This window comes from Limulus polyphemus, unplaced genomic scaffold, assembly GCF_000517525.1.
Source record: "Limulus polyphemus unplaced genomic scaffold, Limulus_polyphemus-2.1.2 Scaffold954, whole genome shotgun sequence".
In the NCBI taxonomy this organism is placed as follows: Eukaryota; Metazoa; Arthropoda; class Merostomata; order Xiphosura; family Limulidae; genus Limulus; species Limulus polyphemus.
Genome location: NW_013666564.1, coordinates 245,826 through 261,754, shown reverse-complemented (window position 1 = coordinate 261,754; position 15,929 = coordinate 245,826). Strand labels below are relative to the sequence as shown.

Here is a 15,929-nt window from a genome sequence, read left to right as displayed (position 1 = left end):
TAACTCAACAATGATATCATTCAATAAATAACTATTATGACATTTGTTGTTTGACAAATAAACAGTGCATGAAAAAAGGAACATATGATAAGGAATGTACAAGGCCCGGCATGGCCAGTTGGTTGACTCGCAATCTGAGGGTTGCGGTTTCGAATCCCTAGCCCACCGAACGTGCTCGCTCTTTCAGCCGTGGGGCGTTATAATATGACGATCAATCACACTATTCGTTGGTAAAAGAGCAGCCCAAGAGTTGGCGGTGGGTGGTGATGACTAGCTGCCTTCCCTCTAGTCTTACACTGCTAAATTAGGGACGGTTAGCGCAGATAGCCCTCGTGTAGCTTAGCGCGAAATTCATAACAAACAAACAAAGGAATGTACATGTTTTAAATGACCAATATTTTTGCATTCATATGCTAACAGTATCCGATATTTTTAACCGCGGCATAGCGGCTCATAAAATGACTCTGAGTTTTTTCAAGTTCAAACTTTTTGTTCGTTTCGCCATCTCTTGGCCAATTTGAGATCTAATTACAGGTGTGGCTATTGAGCATTCCCTACTATTTATATATATATTTGGTATCCATTATATCAGTATTTTTCGTGGTAGCGGTCATTTTGAAATTAGTATCAGCCGAGAAGGTTATATTGATATACCGCTAGAGATAGGACTTTCACAACTGGCTGTTGGTTCTTAAAAAGTTTTCAAAAGGTCATTTTTTATTTCTCTTTAGTAAGTGCACATACTCTGTTTTATTGTATCGTGTACGAGTGTTTTAGCTCTTATATCTTTAACCTCTAGAATTTTCCATTAATATAGCAGTAGCTCAATATTTGTAAACTATAAGTAAGTCATAAATAAACCTAAATATTTGTTATAACTTAAAAATAAAATCTCCCTTACGGTATCACATGTAAGAATTCATTTTCTATATAAGAGCGCAGGTTCCGAGTTTGGACAATTGGTGGTGGAGTATCTCGACTACGTACAAAGTAATCCCATGGTATTTCTACACAAGAAGATTGTTCTTTAAAGCTTTTACAATAAAATTATATGTATTTGTAATTTGTATTAAACTTTAGCCTAAAACTGTTTGTAGTTATAGTAAATATTTATTAATGTAATGATAGCACCGAAAAAAAACTGTTTCGCTAGTAAGAGTCCTGCCTTTATGAATTATATTTAATCTTGTTTATAAAACTCTAGTACGAAGTGTCCTTCACAGCTGTTTTATATATTTGTTTTATTTTAGTGTGGAGACAGAATGGTGGGTACGGTCTATGATTTTAGCGACAGATATATCACGTCAACAAGATTTTCTTCTGAAACTCAAGGTATGGTTATATGACAGTAATATTAGCATATTTAAGCAAATATAATTAATTGAAATTTCAATAAGCAAATTATATTTTATCTACAATACTTGTTTTTTTTTTTTGGAATTTAAAAGCTACTTTTTTGTAGTCGAGTAACTTATCTTGCGTTAACTGAAATTAAAAGTCATTAGAACGTCACTTCAAACATTCGCTTTAGTTTTAATCGTTTCCGCATGTTTTTCTATTTATTTATTTTTTGTTTTAAATAGTCATAGAATAAAAATAGCTTTTTTTAGTTTTATTGTAAACATGAACTTCCGTAGGTTGAAACGTCAACATATCCAGTAGTTGTCAGTGCAACATTTAGCAAAGAAATATTTCAAAGTTTAAAATCTTCAGCGGTTTTATAATGGATGCAAAGATTAAGTTTCTGAATAAATATGAAGTTAATACTGTGCAATAAACATTAAGTTTAAAGTAAAATATTTAACAACTAAAATATCTAATACTCTATCTACACGTATATATATATAGATAGATAGATAAATACATGTAAATTATATGTATGTAAATATAGATATATATTTCTTTATGATTAAACACGGCCTTTCTCAACGATACAAAGTCTTTACTAAAACCGAATATCTTTTCAATCTTAAATTTACGTAAACTGAATCTATACTAATAAAGAGCCACGTGCTAGTTGTCGTGGTGAGTCCATTTCAGTTCTACCATAGGCCTTTTACAAAAACAGCAACACCAACGTTTTGAAACTTTACTCGTGCAGTTAAATATATGTATACTCACATAGTGCTCTAATACTGATGTATATATTTTACAAAAACAGTATCAAATTATACGAGAATTAAATAAATGTTTTAAGAGCTCTCCAAATATCCATTTTCAAGTTAAAACTTATGCGGTTTGAATCAGATTATCTCCATACGTTAACTTAAGACAAAAAGTAGATAATGCATAACAGAAACTAATTAACGACTAAGAAGATTATACGTAAGACCACTTGCCTTCTTCGTGTTTGCATACAGTGTCACGTGACATCTTAGTGCATTTAATCTCATTATAGATATTAACAATTTTTATAATAATGTTATCTCATCAGTCTCAAAAGTGAAGTTGCGTTAAAAACATGTTTTTATTTCCTTAGAAATACATGGAGGAAACTTCGTTAGACCTTTCCAAGAAAGATAAACGACATTTTATTCTTCAGGTAAAGAGATATCACAAACGTTTTGAAAGTTGTTAACAGTTACTTCTATAAGTATATTCTAACGTGGAATATTGAAAATTCAATACATAAATAAGCCTCATTTTCTAAATTACTTCTGATGTCAAGCCAACTGTTTTTTTTTTGTTTTTTTTGTTGTTGTTGTATCCATAAGTCGAAACATACTACTTAAAATATATTCGGTGATAATAAATCTAAAAATTTGTTCCTTTGAATATATATATTCAGGGTATAAATAATTCAAAAATAATTTATTTTACCATCCAAGATCTTAATACGTTAAAAAGGTTTACTTAGTGTGATAGGAAATATTTTGTTATAAATTAATGCTAACTTTTGAGAAAAACAAACACACTTTTGTTAAAACGTTAAAGTGTAGACCGAGGCATTTTAACCCCTGGTAGTTTAACGGTCAAAAGTTACCCATCAAGAAAGTGTATAAATTCAGTGTTCAGTAGAATTATTGTTATTACTGGATAGGATTAGTTTATTCATTGTCAGATATAGTTCACGATCACACACGATAAATGTTTTAATTTTTCAAAGTCAATACCAGGAACACACTTTCTAATACAACGTTTTGATACTTAGCATATCTCAGAGTCTTGGCAAATAAACACTTATCACATCCTCTTACTTTGTTTTCAAAGTGTATTTAATCTTTTATTCACAAGATAGTAAAAAACTCCAATTTACTTCTTTTATATAAAAACTCATTACACGTCTTCGAAGTGCTATAATCCTAAAATTGATTTTATTTTATCTGAAAATTATTTAAGATAATGTAAATCCCCAGCGCATTTAATGTAAAATATATAGAAGCCTGTAAAGTCTCCTAACGACAGAATGTGACTATAATAGTTTAAATCATATCAAGTGAATAGGCCATTTGTGCTCTTCCTACCACGGGTATCGAAATCCGATTTTTAGAGTATAAGCCCATAGACTTATTACTGAGCCACCTGGCTAGTTACATAATTTTTTGTCAAGTTTTAGTGAATGTCTGTTCTACTTAATTCTATTGAAATTATTGTCCGTTTATTCTAATCATGTATCTTTATATGTTTAAATTTTTATTTACGAGAACACACAACGTTGTTGAAACTGCCTAATTTGAATTTATCTATTTTTGTATTTTTAACAACATTTTTTTTTTAATTATCTACACGCAAACTTAAAACACATGAAACCAGGCAAATGTAGACGTAAACATTACCACTTTGACAACATCTTAAAACACATGAAACCAGGCAAATGTAGACGTAAACATTACCACTTTGACAACATCTTAAAACACATGAAACCAGGCAAATGTAGACGTAAACATTACCACTTTGACAACATCTTAAAACACAGTATGCTGTATATTTGTATTTATGACAGCTATTAAGGTTAGTTGCCGCCATCTATAATTTTTAACTTCTGAGCAGATGGAAGGCAGATAAATAGCAGTAACGTTCTACCCACAAACCATGATAAGGGATTGACTTTCACTCTTATATCATACCCATGGGAAATATTTTGTGATATCACACGGATTCAAACCCATTTTGTCAGTTCCGAAATCCATAGTTCTACCACAGGGCCAACCCGCGCTCCTAAAATGTACTTGGTTTTACAATAAGTTCACCTTGCACTTTTCGAAGTACACAAAAATCGAGCTATTTCCCTATAGTCGTTAAAACAAAGAAAATTATTTATTTACATTGACAATTGTCTTATAAAATAAAATATCATAAAAATACATAGAGAAAAATCTATAAACCTTTTTCAAAGGAACTAATCTAAAAATTAAATTTCTTGCTTTTCTAACGAAATCGATAAAATAGTTAAACACGACACTGTCTCAACTTTGATATATTGTAATTTTCATCATTATTTATTTGATAATTAAGTCACATTAATGAAACAAAAAACATGTGAAAAACTTAAATAGTATATTAAAACAATTGGTTGGTTACAATGTCATGGTAAAGGGCCGGAAGTAACCGACTATTGCATATCCCACGATCATGGTATACTTAAAAAGTAAGGTTATTTCTAATCACATTTGGTTTCGCCTGATTTGATTATCTTATAATCTTTAGGTTGCTTTGAAGTGTGCTGATTTGTGTAATCCCTGCCGGCCATGGTCCATCAGTAAACAGTGGAGTTACCAAGTTTGTGAAGAATTATATAGACAAGGTAATAGTTAGGTATTATGTGGAGTTGTATAAACAAGAGGAGAGTTTGGGTAGTGTGTGTGTGGAATCATATAAGCGTAGTAAGACTTTGAATATTGTGTGAATTTATATATACAATGTATTATCCTAGATAATATGTGGAGCTGTATAAACACAGTAGGATTCTAGGTATTTTGCGAAGTTATATAAACATAGTATGATTCTATGTAGTGTGTGGAGTTATATAAACATAACAGGATTCTAGGTTTTGTGGATTTATATAAGCATAGTGGGATTGTACGTAGTGTGTGGAGTTATGAAAACATAATAGGATTCTAGGTTTTGTGGAGTTATATAAACACAATAGGATTCTAGGTTTTGTGGAGTTATATAAACATAGTAGGATTGTACGTAGTGTGTGGAGTTATATAAACATAGTAGGATTGTACGTAGTGTGTGGAGTTATAAAAACATAATAGGATTCTAGGTTTTGTGGAGTTATATAAACACAACAGGATTCTAGGTTTTGTGGAGTTATATAAACATAGTAGGATTGTACGTAGTGTGTGGAGTTATATAAACATAATAGGATTCTAGGTTTTGTGGAGTTATATAAACATAGTAGGATTGTACGTAGTGTGTGGAGTTATATAAACATAGGGTTCTAGGTTGTGTGTAGAGTTGTATAAACATAGATGATTCTAGGTAGTGTGTAGAGTTGTGTAAACATAGAGGATTCTAGGTTGTGGGGAGTTATACAAACATAGGGGATTCTAGGAAGTAAGTGGAGTTATATAAACATAGGGGATTCTAGGAAGTAAGTGGAGTTATATAAACATAGGGGATTCTAGGAAGTAAGTGGAGTTATACTAACAAGATAGTTCTCCGTATATATATATATGTATATAACCATTCCTGGACCTACTGAGGGTACAATTTATAAAACACCGAGAAGCAATTTACAAAGAAACTAAACTTTTAATCTGTCTTCATTGTGGTGCTACTCCAGCAACGAAGTATATAACGACCTATAATTGAGTAGGCCTTAAATAATATAAGTGTTTAGAAGAGTATGGGTTTCATCGCTCAGTAAATGTAAAAACAGTGTCCTGACAACAACTGTATTTGTTGTATCACAGCTGGCCCGAAGAGCTCTGGACTGAGCGAAATATAGTATGGTTGGAATAATATGGGACTAGATATCAGATGTAGTGTTTGAAAATGTTACACAAGCGCTTTCAAAAGGAGTATCTTTCTTCTTCATATATAATATAATAGGCCTAATACTAATGTTTCATAACAAGTAAGCGTTAACGTTATTTTCGAATCAATATATATATTACTTTTTAAGTGCCTACTGTAGAAATTTTCATGACTAGTTTACATAACTAATTTTACTTTTCGCAGGAGAAGTTGAGACGGAGCTGTGTCTTCCAATAACTCGGGTATGTGATCGTACAAGAACCTCCGTTGCTAGGATACAGAGCGGTAAGTTTGTTTGTTTGTTTTTAATTATGCACAAAGCTACACAAGGGCTATCTGTGCTCTGCCCACCACGGGTATCAAAACCCAGTTTCTAGCGTTGTAAGTCCGAACATACCTCTGTGCCAATGGGGGGCGAGCGGTAAGTGACAATTATTTAACACGTAGCTGTGCGAGTTAACTGAAACCCAGCTTCTGTGTTGCTAAGGTATAGAAGAATATTTTTAGCACGTACCTTTCGTTAATCGTTGAGTACAGAATGGTAGAGCAATGTAATGTTGACAAGGTAATGAATAATAGTTTTTTGGATCATTACGCGTTCGTACTTAACCCAAAGTATCATTGCTACGCTAATAATAGCAATAATCACTAAAATATTTTCTTTAAAAATACTTTTAAAGTCGTTAAAACAATAATTTTATTTTATTAAATTCAGAAATTCTAAAGTTCTTTTATCAGGAAGACGTAGGAAAACAAGTATTGCATAATCTTCCCCCAAATGGCCCAGCGGAATGTCTGCGGACTTACAACGCTAGAATCCAGGTTTCGATACCCATTGTGGGCAGAGCACAGATAGCCCTTTGTGTATAGCTTTGTGCTTAACTACAAACAAACAAACAATTGCATAATCTTGTTATAACTTAATAATTTGAAAAACTTACTTTAATTTTTGAATCTAGTAGTTTTTACCATGAAGCAGTTTTTGAGTTTGCTAAGTTGTTTTTAATTATGAACAGAAAACTTTCTCTGACCTTTAATTTAAATTTCTAGATTTTCTACGTTTCGTTGTGGCACCACTATTCGAGATGTGGCACCAGTATTTGAAGAGCTCTTTGTCTCAGAAGCTGATGTGGCACCTGCTCCATAACCAAGCCCACTGGGATGAACTACTACAGCAGGAACTTGTGGAGCTGGACGACACGAGTTCGGTGTTGGGGATAGCTGCAATGGCTAGTGAGGAGTTTGCACCCTTGGCCTCTGAGGAAGAAGACAGTCTTGAGGACTGTGCTAGTCTTTACTGTGAAAGTATTCTAGTAGTCAACTCCTTCAGCTCGTCAACGCATCGTAGATATAGTCTGCCGATGAAAAAGGTTCCTTCATTGAAAAAGACTGCAATTCGCAGACAGAGTTTCCCGTTATCTCTGGTCTCCCACACGAAAAACCTACCGAGTGGTTGGATTCCTTTTCATTTAAAAAACATTTTTAGTTGCTCATCAAATGTTACCGCCTCTGGGCTTTTGGAATCTAAGACAAGTATTATTTCTTTATCTAGTGAGTTTAATTCTTTAGATTCGCGAAAGCTAGAAAGTGAAGCAAGCAGTAGTCAAATATCTGCTTTACCGCGAGAGAGACTTTTTTCTACTCTTTGTGGAAACCCATCATTTGTGACCACTAAAAAAGGTGGAAAATCTCATGAAAGAAGTATTAAAAAACTAGCTCTGGTAGAAACATCAGATGTTTTAAATGAAAAACTAACTTATACCAGCAATAGTTCAGAACCAGATTGTGATACTGATTGTTGCTCATGTTTTCTGTGCCAAGTTCAAAGCAATAAGTTTCCAGAAGATGAAATTTTAAGACAGGCAACACCACATTCATTTCAAGGTGATAACGTTTCTTCTTCTAGAACATTATTTCCCCAAGGTTCATCTGTGAACTATAATTCTACGAAATATAACGAAATGATTTCAATTAATGTAGATTGTACTAAAATTCGAAAAAACGAATATTTTGGTTATAAACTCGGCACTTATCCAGAAGATCTGTCTTTAGATCCTCAACGTACGAACTCAGCGGCGCACATACCTCGTGATGATATTTCATTCGTAAGTTCAAAAGGTGTAGATATTATAAATAAACAACAGATATTTCGTCCGTACTTCGTGACTTTGGATAGCTCAGGAGACGAGAGTATGGAAAACAACGATAACACAAATATTTTCCTAGAGCCTGTAAGATATCCAAAAGAACCTAATTCCATGACGTGTAAACAACAAGTTAGTCAACGACGTGGTTCAGCACCAGATGTCGTTCCTTACTCTCAGCCAATTGGGTTCAACAACGAAGGGTTTATAATAAAAGATGGTCACGAAATTTCTTTTGACCCAAAGTGCAAAAAGGACTTTGTTGATGCTGGTGAACGTCTTGGAAGTATTGGTGGATGTCCTGGAAATACTTTTGGAAATCATGCAACTTCTGTTGGAGGTACTAGTGGACTAGGTCGTCTTTACAGGTTGTAGGTTTCCTGAAATGTGTAGTTTAGAATTAAAATAAATACAATACATTCTTTAAGGTCCATAAAATAACGTTTGCTTTGCTGAGATTTATTGAAAATGTATACAGGGTTATCGCTTAAAATGTATCATTTCTCTATGAAAATTAATATTACATTATCATTGTAAAGTCGTTCGAAGTGATGTTAAGTTATTCATTGCTAATCTTGTATCTTGAATTTTAGGAATACCAAATTTTCACCCCACTCGGGGGAGGGGGCATATTTTACGATCTATTTGTTTTAATTTTATTTATTGCTTTATTGGACAAAATCATTGTAGAAAATATAATCAAACGAAAATAGATCCACGTGAATGCTCAGCGGTAAGTCTGCTCTGCAGGCTTATGACGCTAAAATTCGTGTTTCGATACCTTTGGTAGGTAGAGCACATATACCTCATTGTGTAGCTTTGCGCTTAACAACAACCAAAACAAGTTCACATAAATACACTTTATACACGTGAGTCTGTATCAGCCAGTAAAAAGTAGGCTTAATGTATTTCTTCTTCCTTTTCTTTCTAGGATTTGGATTGTATATATTACAAATGAAATAAATATAACTAATTAATGCAAAAAACATCAAAACATTCAACTTTTTTCCTTACAGTTTATATTAGTTTTAAGTACGGTAAGGTTTGTTTTTTAAGACAGTGAAAGCACAGCATTTTTTCCATTACAACGTTTTAGATATGCGAAAAATCACTTGACATATTATTAGACAAAACTGGTTTCAACAGAAAAGATACTATATTATAAAGTAAAAGTAGCAATGAGCATCATACCTAAAAAAGCATATATGATGAATTATGGATGAACTTTTTTCCTAAAAAGTTGTTTAAAATAGCCAAAGTAAATGTTCATTAAACATCAGTGTATTGTTCTGTGAGGTATACAGTTAAGATAGCCTGTGTTAGATGATATTCTACTTAATGCTCTTAAATAACTCCAAGCTATTTTTCTTTGTCTTAAATCGTTATGAAAACAAAAGTGAACGTTAATGCTAAAGGTTTACTTGCTTGTTACCAAACTCAGCCAAAGTAAGAGAGATGAAAAGCTGAAATGATTCAACTAACACACTAGATGCAAATTATTTGTTGAAATGTTAGAATAATTTACTTGCATGAGTTTATACCCCGAAGTAAAACACCACTAGCAGGAAACATATTAACTTCTAATCTGCTGATTGATTATCCAGGCTTATCGAAAGAGTTATTTTTTCTGTCTAATATAAACTATAAGAGAGATAGAAATGTTGTTTCTTTGTACTTTCTCAGGTCAACTACCAGACTGTAAACACTCATCTTATGAAGGAGTTTTTAAAGATTGTGTAACGAGCAGCAATCGAACTAAATTCCTTCAGCGCCGTCACAGTTTTGCTATACTTGAAACCATCCCTTCGCCACAAAGTGGTACAGCATCCAGTGACGCTAAGCTCACCAGTGACTCAAAACACATCCCAGACTGTTATATAACAAGAAAACATGACAATATTCTAGGGACGTTCTTACAATATTCGCCTGAAGGTGCCCACAATGACAGTGGTGATAACGTCAGTCACTTTTTGCCATTTGGCCGAAGAGGATCTTTACCGGGCGATATAGGCTTGGCCTGGACATGTCGTATCCAGCCTCTAAAGTCATCCCCAAGACTTCGTCGAGCTTTTGGTGGTGACATAAAAGCAAAAGAGTTTGTTTCACGAGACCAAGTCAGCGAAGGCCGTAGGAGAGGTTCAACTGGAGACATCATAGTAAATGTAGTAGGTTCTATGCTCGATGTTGTTTCAGGCCAGTGCTTTCCTACAGTTAATAATGGCAAGAGGAACATTTCTTTCTTTAAAACAGAACCATCAAAAGTATCCAGTAGCCCGAGATTCTCAAACATTAAAAAACCAGAGATAAAATACTGTTCTTCATTATCTGCCAACCAAACAGAAATTTCTCCAAGTCAGTCAAAGACAAGGAAGCTTCTTCGGAGACAGGCCTGTTCTTTTGACTCGTGGTTCCTTCCTGATATAACGTTGAAATGTTTTTCGTCGTGTCCACAGACAGCCTCCGAAAACCCTGAACCAACTATCATTCCCAAAGCTTTTGAATTTCAGAGGAGGCGAGGTTCCCTACCCTATAACATGCCCTATTTTTACAACATAGCAGGTGAGCTAGTACAGGCATTAAACTTCAAAATGAAAGGTTTAGTAATTTAACTTACATGCAATTATATAGGATTAGCGAACAAACAAATTCAATATATATTACTTTATTTCACTTAAATCATGCGATATATGTTTAATCTGGTAGACTGTTAACGTCACAAATGCATTTTTACCATGCTAAACCAACTTGTTACAGTAAATAGAAAGTGTATTATACTCCAAGTAGTTGTTTTAAATCACCCAAACTGTATTAGTTCTATCATCTTATTAATCTACAGAAGATTCCACAAGGAGTATCTTTTTTTAAGACGCCTCTACATAGAAACCTAAATGCCACCTTACTCAAGAAGCAGGCTTAAAGAAGTGTCTTCTTTTCTGTGTAGCAATTTGAACTTTACTATAAATGTGCTATTAATTACATGCTCTTTACCTACCGCCCATAATTTGGTTTGTAATATTTACTTCAAATAGTTGCAACCGAATAAAGATATTTCGTATTCCAACCTTTAGAAAAAACATACAATAAACGCAAAATGAAATGGGCCAAAATTTCGGCTTAAGAACAGGATTGATATGTGTCGACATATATGTCTTTATATGCTAGTTTGTTGAAGCCTTATAATAAGTTACTGATAATTAGTTTGAACTTGTCGTTCACACAAATTTCTTTAAAATCTCTAATAACTTTTTTTAAATCGTTTTTCTACTTAACTTTTGGCTTCGTATTGCAGCGTATTTCAGCTAGGGTCAAATTTTAAAAATTTATACTGAAAAGCTTTTCAATTTCACAGTTATTATTTTCAATTTAGGTTTAAAATATAACTCTCAGGTGAACAGGTCTTTAATAAGGAATACTTATTGCTAATTGATTTCCACAAAATGTTGTCTCTAACTACCTCAAGAAAAGTCACCAAACTACAACACTTGACACACACACAAACTTTGTATGATGCGTTTTATACGTTGACTTGGGGGAGACAGAAAGGAGTCAAGTATTATAAATTAAAAATAAATTGTATTTTTGCCCCTTTAAAAAGTTTATTTATCATCTGTAATTAGCAAAAAAGCAAAATTACCTCGGACTCTCTTTACACAGATTCGCTGTGGTTTGATATTGTTTCAAACTACCTATCAACCCACCCTCTAGGTCTCACTTAATTGGATATACTTCTTTCGGTTCAAGTTATACAGTATAACCACTCCGCCCTTTCAAACAAATTATGACTTTTTTTATATATACATCAGCGAGAGTCACAGTGCAGGCGGGTTTAAATATCTTAAAAGACTAAATTCTGATATCTCAGCTGGGGGTGGGGCAGAGCTCTTTAATGGGGATACCCTACTTTCACCCTGTTGAACATGCCTCTGTTGTGGTTTACCTTATCCACGTATTCCAAAAAGGCAGTTTGAAACTTTTCTGAACCGGTTCATGAGTTTTGTGTTGTTGTTTTTTGAATGACCAATGCAACCTGCTCTTTACCAATGAAACAGTTCAATGAGTTTTTTTTTCATATTAGCAAATATCAGTGCTTGTCATGCATTGCTAAACGTATGGAGAACATGATAAAATTTCGTTTACTTTAGTTACTTGGATTTCAGTGTTATTTATTTTCTCTGCAAATTTCATTTTGTAAGGGCAGAAGTATCACTGGCTGCGTCCATCGGTTTTAAGAAATCTGTAAGTTCAGCTTAGTTCAGTTATCATCATATTGTAGCAGTTTGTTAAAACTTTGAAGTTACTTTTCGCAATGTCTGTTTTAAGTAACGTCTTCCAAACGTGTAGATACTTGGTTACATGGTCGTGCCTTTTATGTTTGAGCCAAAATAGGATGTCAGAGTTTTTTCAATATCTAATCTTAGCTTTAGCATATTTAATATGACGTTGAATGAGCTGATATCTATATAATCAAAAGAGTAAAATGTGTGCGTGAAAAGCTTTTTTAAACATCATTAAACTATGCACAAATGAAGTTAGGAGTAGGGAAGCATGGACGACGTCAGCATATGCATAAGGGAGGGGGGTGGTTACAGAAAGTACTACCCATTGCAAGAGGAAGGGTATTTGAGGAATGGATCTGTAATCCCTCAGAGTCCCATCCTAGACAGCAGTATTTATGTGTTAAGGTTTTGTGTGTGAATTTCTTCATTTGTTTACGGACGTTAGAGTGCTGATACCGTCACCTATATAAGTTTAATACTTGCTCCCAATACCCAGGTTTTGAAAGCACCGCTTGATTTCTTGTCTCTCACCATATATATCAATCGGTTTGTCATTTTTGATCATAACATTAGGCTCAAAGTGTCTTTTGTATTAGAGGTATTTGTTGGGTATTGCGTGTTGTGGAATATGTTTAAGCTCGCAACCATTGAGACGTCCCACACATCCATCATATTCGTTCAGAATTCTACGTACCTATCCCAATACATGAGTTTTCCAGGCAGGTCACTTAACTGTTTTCGCTACTTTAAATACACAGTACTGCCTTTACATTTTATAAGCACGAGATTTCTACTTAGTATTGTATTATGAAATAAAACAAGTGTTGTTGATTTTTCTGATGATTTTTTCCACTAGTTACAAAACAGTAATATTTGATTATTGTGCCACTCCTTAGAAGATGCTGTCAATCACATTCATCTTTGAGTATATGATTGGGACTTTCATTTGCTTGTTTTATTTCTATTAAATAATTGTTTCAACTCTCTTCTGCGTATCAGAGACTCTCTATTATTGATGAATACAAATATCTAGGTGTGGCACATGATGATTTTCAAAGACGTCTCATACTTTCCTGGGCTCTTTCAGCTAGTTCTGAGGAGGCATAATGCCCAATCCTTATTAGTGTATACCTGAATATCAATTACTTTAGGCTGTGGAATGTTCTGTATGATTCTACACCCTTATCTGCTACCTGTAAAATTTGTGCTTTTCAAAATACTGGCTTGAGTATTTGTTTGGGTGCATTTGAAAATTGAAACGTACGTCTACTTCTTCTTTGCGAATTTTAGCTCATGGGGCTCTTTTTACCCTTTGCAGACAGTATTTTATTGCTCATTGTGGTTTTAAGTCTTTGCAATGCACTAAGAAGATTTTCCAGTAGTACCTTCAGAACAATTTCTACGTGTAACTTTGCAGTTGAAACAAGGCCCTCTCTGCGATTCTTCATGGCATTTACTAAAATGAGGTTTATTACTACGATAATATTAGATAAATATCAAGAAAATAGGAATTGTCTGACTTATATAAGAATATTTCAGGACTTTTTTTACATGTTTATGGTGATGTCATACATATGTCTTAGCTACTAGCCTGTGCCTTTTATGTTCAATTCCTAGATATTCTCTCATTTTATAGTCTCTATCAGTAATTTTGACTAAACTTGTTTGCATTGTTTTTCTTATGCTCTCCTGGCTTAACACTGTTGGGAGTTTTCTTCGGATTAATCTTTTCACTGCTCTTTTAAGCAAACAAGTTTTGTTATAGGAGTGTCATTTTCTACATTACTTTCTTATTTGTACGCATCGGTTATTGGTTTGTTTTTTTATTAGAGGCCACATTGGAGTCCTTGGTAAAAAAAATAGGCTGATAATGTCTCTAAGGTTGATTTTTTCAGAAACTATTCCCTCTCTAATTATCGGGTGAACGGTCACTACTTCTTGGTCAAAGCTTTGGTCAGGCATTCGACCTGTTTCGACAATAGTTTCTCCCCCGAAACTTTTGGTCAGGTCCTCCCTGTTGTCCTGAAAAATGGACGAGATAATTTTTTCATGCCTTGGTTACGTCGTAGAACTTGCGTACTCTTCTATATTGGTTTCTCGTCTATCCTGCCTATGTCTCTGTACGTCTATTCTTACCAAAGTTTTGCTTATAAACAATTTACTCTACTCTTTGTCCTCTTTACTAAGAGGTAGTTATATAATCCATCCTGTTCTTCAAGTTTGTCCAAATCCTGTATTACTTTTTCTTAAAGTTTCTTCCTCCTTTCACGTTATTAATCCTTTCTTTTAGGGAGGAGTTTCCTCCTTGTAACGTTTTGGTGCTCCTACTGTAAACTGTATAGTGATGTATCTAAATCCGACTAGGTGAGGCATATAGAAGAAGAAATATCACCCACCAATACCAATTTCTTATGTTTGAAATCTGAGTTTCATTCAAGCATAAATGCCTTGATTAATCCCTCTGTAGAAAGTTTTTATTACATTTATCTTAACTAAATAATTTCCATTGTTTTTATTATGGGGGATTTCCTAGTTTTCTAAATGAATAAAAATCATCAATTGGACGTTCTATTTTAAAGTAACTTTTTGTTAAAATTCGTTAAAGAAGCGATTTCAGTGTCTAACCTAAACTGGCTTTTTTCTTCCTTAGGTGTTCCATCCAGCTATGCCATGAAGTATTAGATCCTTGACCTAAATGATGTTAACCAACGAAAAAAAACTAAACAACTAGTGATATGTTTTATGGTTGGCTACTTTTTTGTGTATAGCGTTCAGCTCCCGCCCCCTAACTATGCAATAAAATCCTTTGTTAGACATGTGACAGATATTGCTGGTTTGATTACTTTTGGGAAAATATTTTTTTATCTAATACTACACTTAAAAAACTTAAAATACTGCAAAAAATTTAATACATGTATATGTATAACTCAAAAGTAACTTCTTCCTCTAACGGCTGTCCGGTCGTGGCCAGTTGGTTTGCGTCCCGGATTGCAAACAGAAGGTCAAAGGTTCGTGGCTGCACACTGATAAAAGCGCTCTGTACATTCAGCTATAAGCATGTTTATAAAAATTACAATTCCATTATCCGGTTCATACAGTCGGACAAAGCCCTTGCGGCGGCGGGTGCTGCTGGCTGACTACCATTCCTTGTCATTAGTTAGTCCATGTGTCGTATTTAGTTCCTCCCAGGTTCAAAAACTTCCGATTTTCCTTACTACAAACGAGAATAACAATACCAGTACAGATTGATAGATAAAGCTTAGAAATAAATTTATAAAATCAATAAATAATAAAAGTACACAAAATGATACTCATGTCTGTGATTTTCTTAAGTAATTTCATATTTTTGTAATTTTACTCGCGATGTCAAATGTTTTCTGTACTTGCGGAACAAAAACAAAACAAGTTAATAACTTTTAAAATCCTTTTTTAATGATGGGCAGTTATTAATTTTTGCGTAGTGAAATTATATGTAGTTTAATCCGCTTATACTAGTGTGTTTGTTTATTCTGTTTTTAGCGCAAAGCTACATAATGATGTAGGTATGTTCATTCCGTCCACCGCGTAGATCTAACCCCGAATC

At 33.8% G+C, this 15,929-nt stretch overlaps 1 protein-coding gene across 2 annotated transcripts in view; it reads left to right on the top strand.

Annotated features, from left to right (window-relative positions):
- Positions 1 to 15,138, top strand: part of LOC106461422 — a 124,861-nt gene extending 109,723 nt beyond the window's left edge. The window contains exons 9-15 of one of the 2 annotated variants that reach the window (XM_022388381.1): positions 1,251 to 1,332; positions 2,480 to 2,542; positions 4,648 to 4,744; positions 6,130 to 6,210; positions 6,976 to 8,409; positions 9,753 to 10,628; positions 14,997 to 15,138. In XM_022388381.1, coding sequence (XP_022244089.1) covers positions 1,251 to 1,332; positions 2,480 to 2,542; positions 4,648 to 4,744; positions 6,130 to 6,210; positions 6,976 to 8,409; positions 9,753 to 10,628; positions 14,997 to 15,028 — 2,665 coding nt within the window. In that variant the 3' untranslated portion in view covers positions 15,029 to 15,138. Of the gene's footprint in view, positions 1 to 1,250; positions 1,333 to 2,479; positions 2,543 to 4,647; positions 4,745 to 6,129; positions 6,211 to 6,975; positions 8,438 to 9,752; positions 10,629 to 14,996 lie in introns of those variants that run through there. The other variant, XM_022388382.1, reaches the window with a different exon arrangement.
- The last annotated feature ends 791 nt before the right edge of the window (positions 15,139 to 15,929 follow it).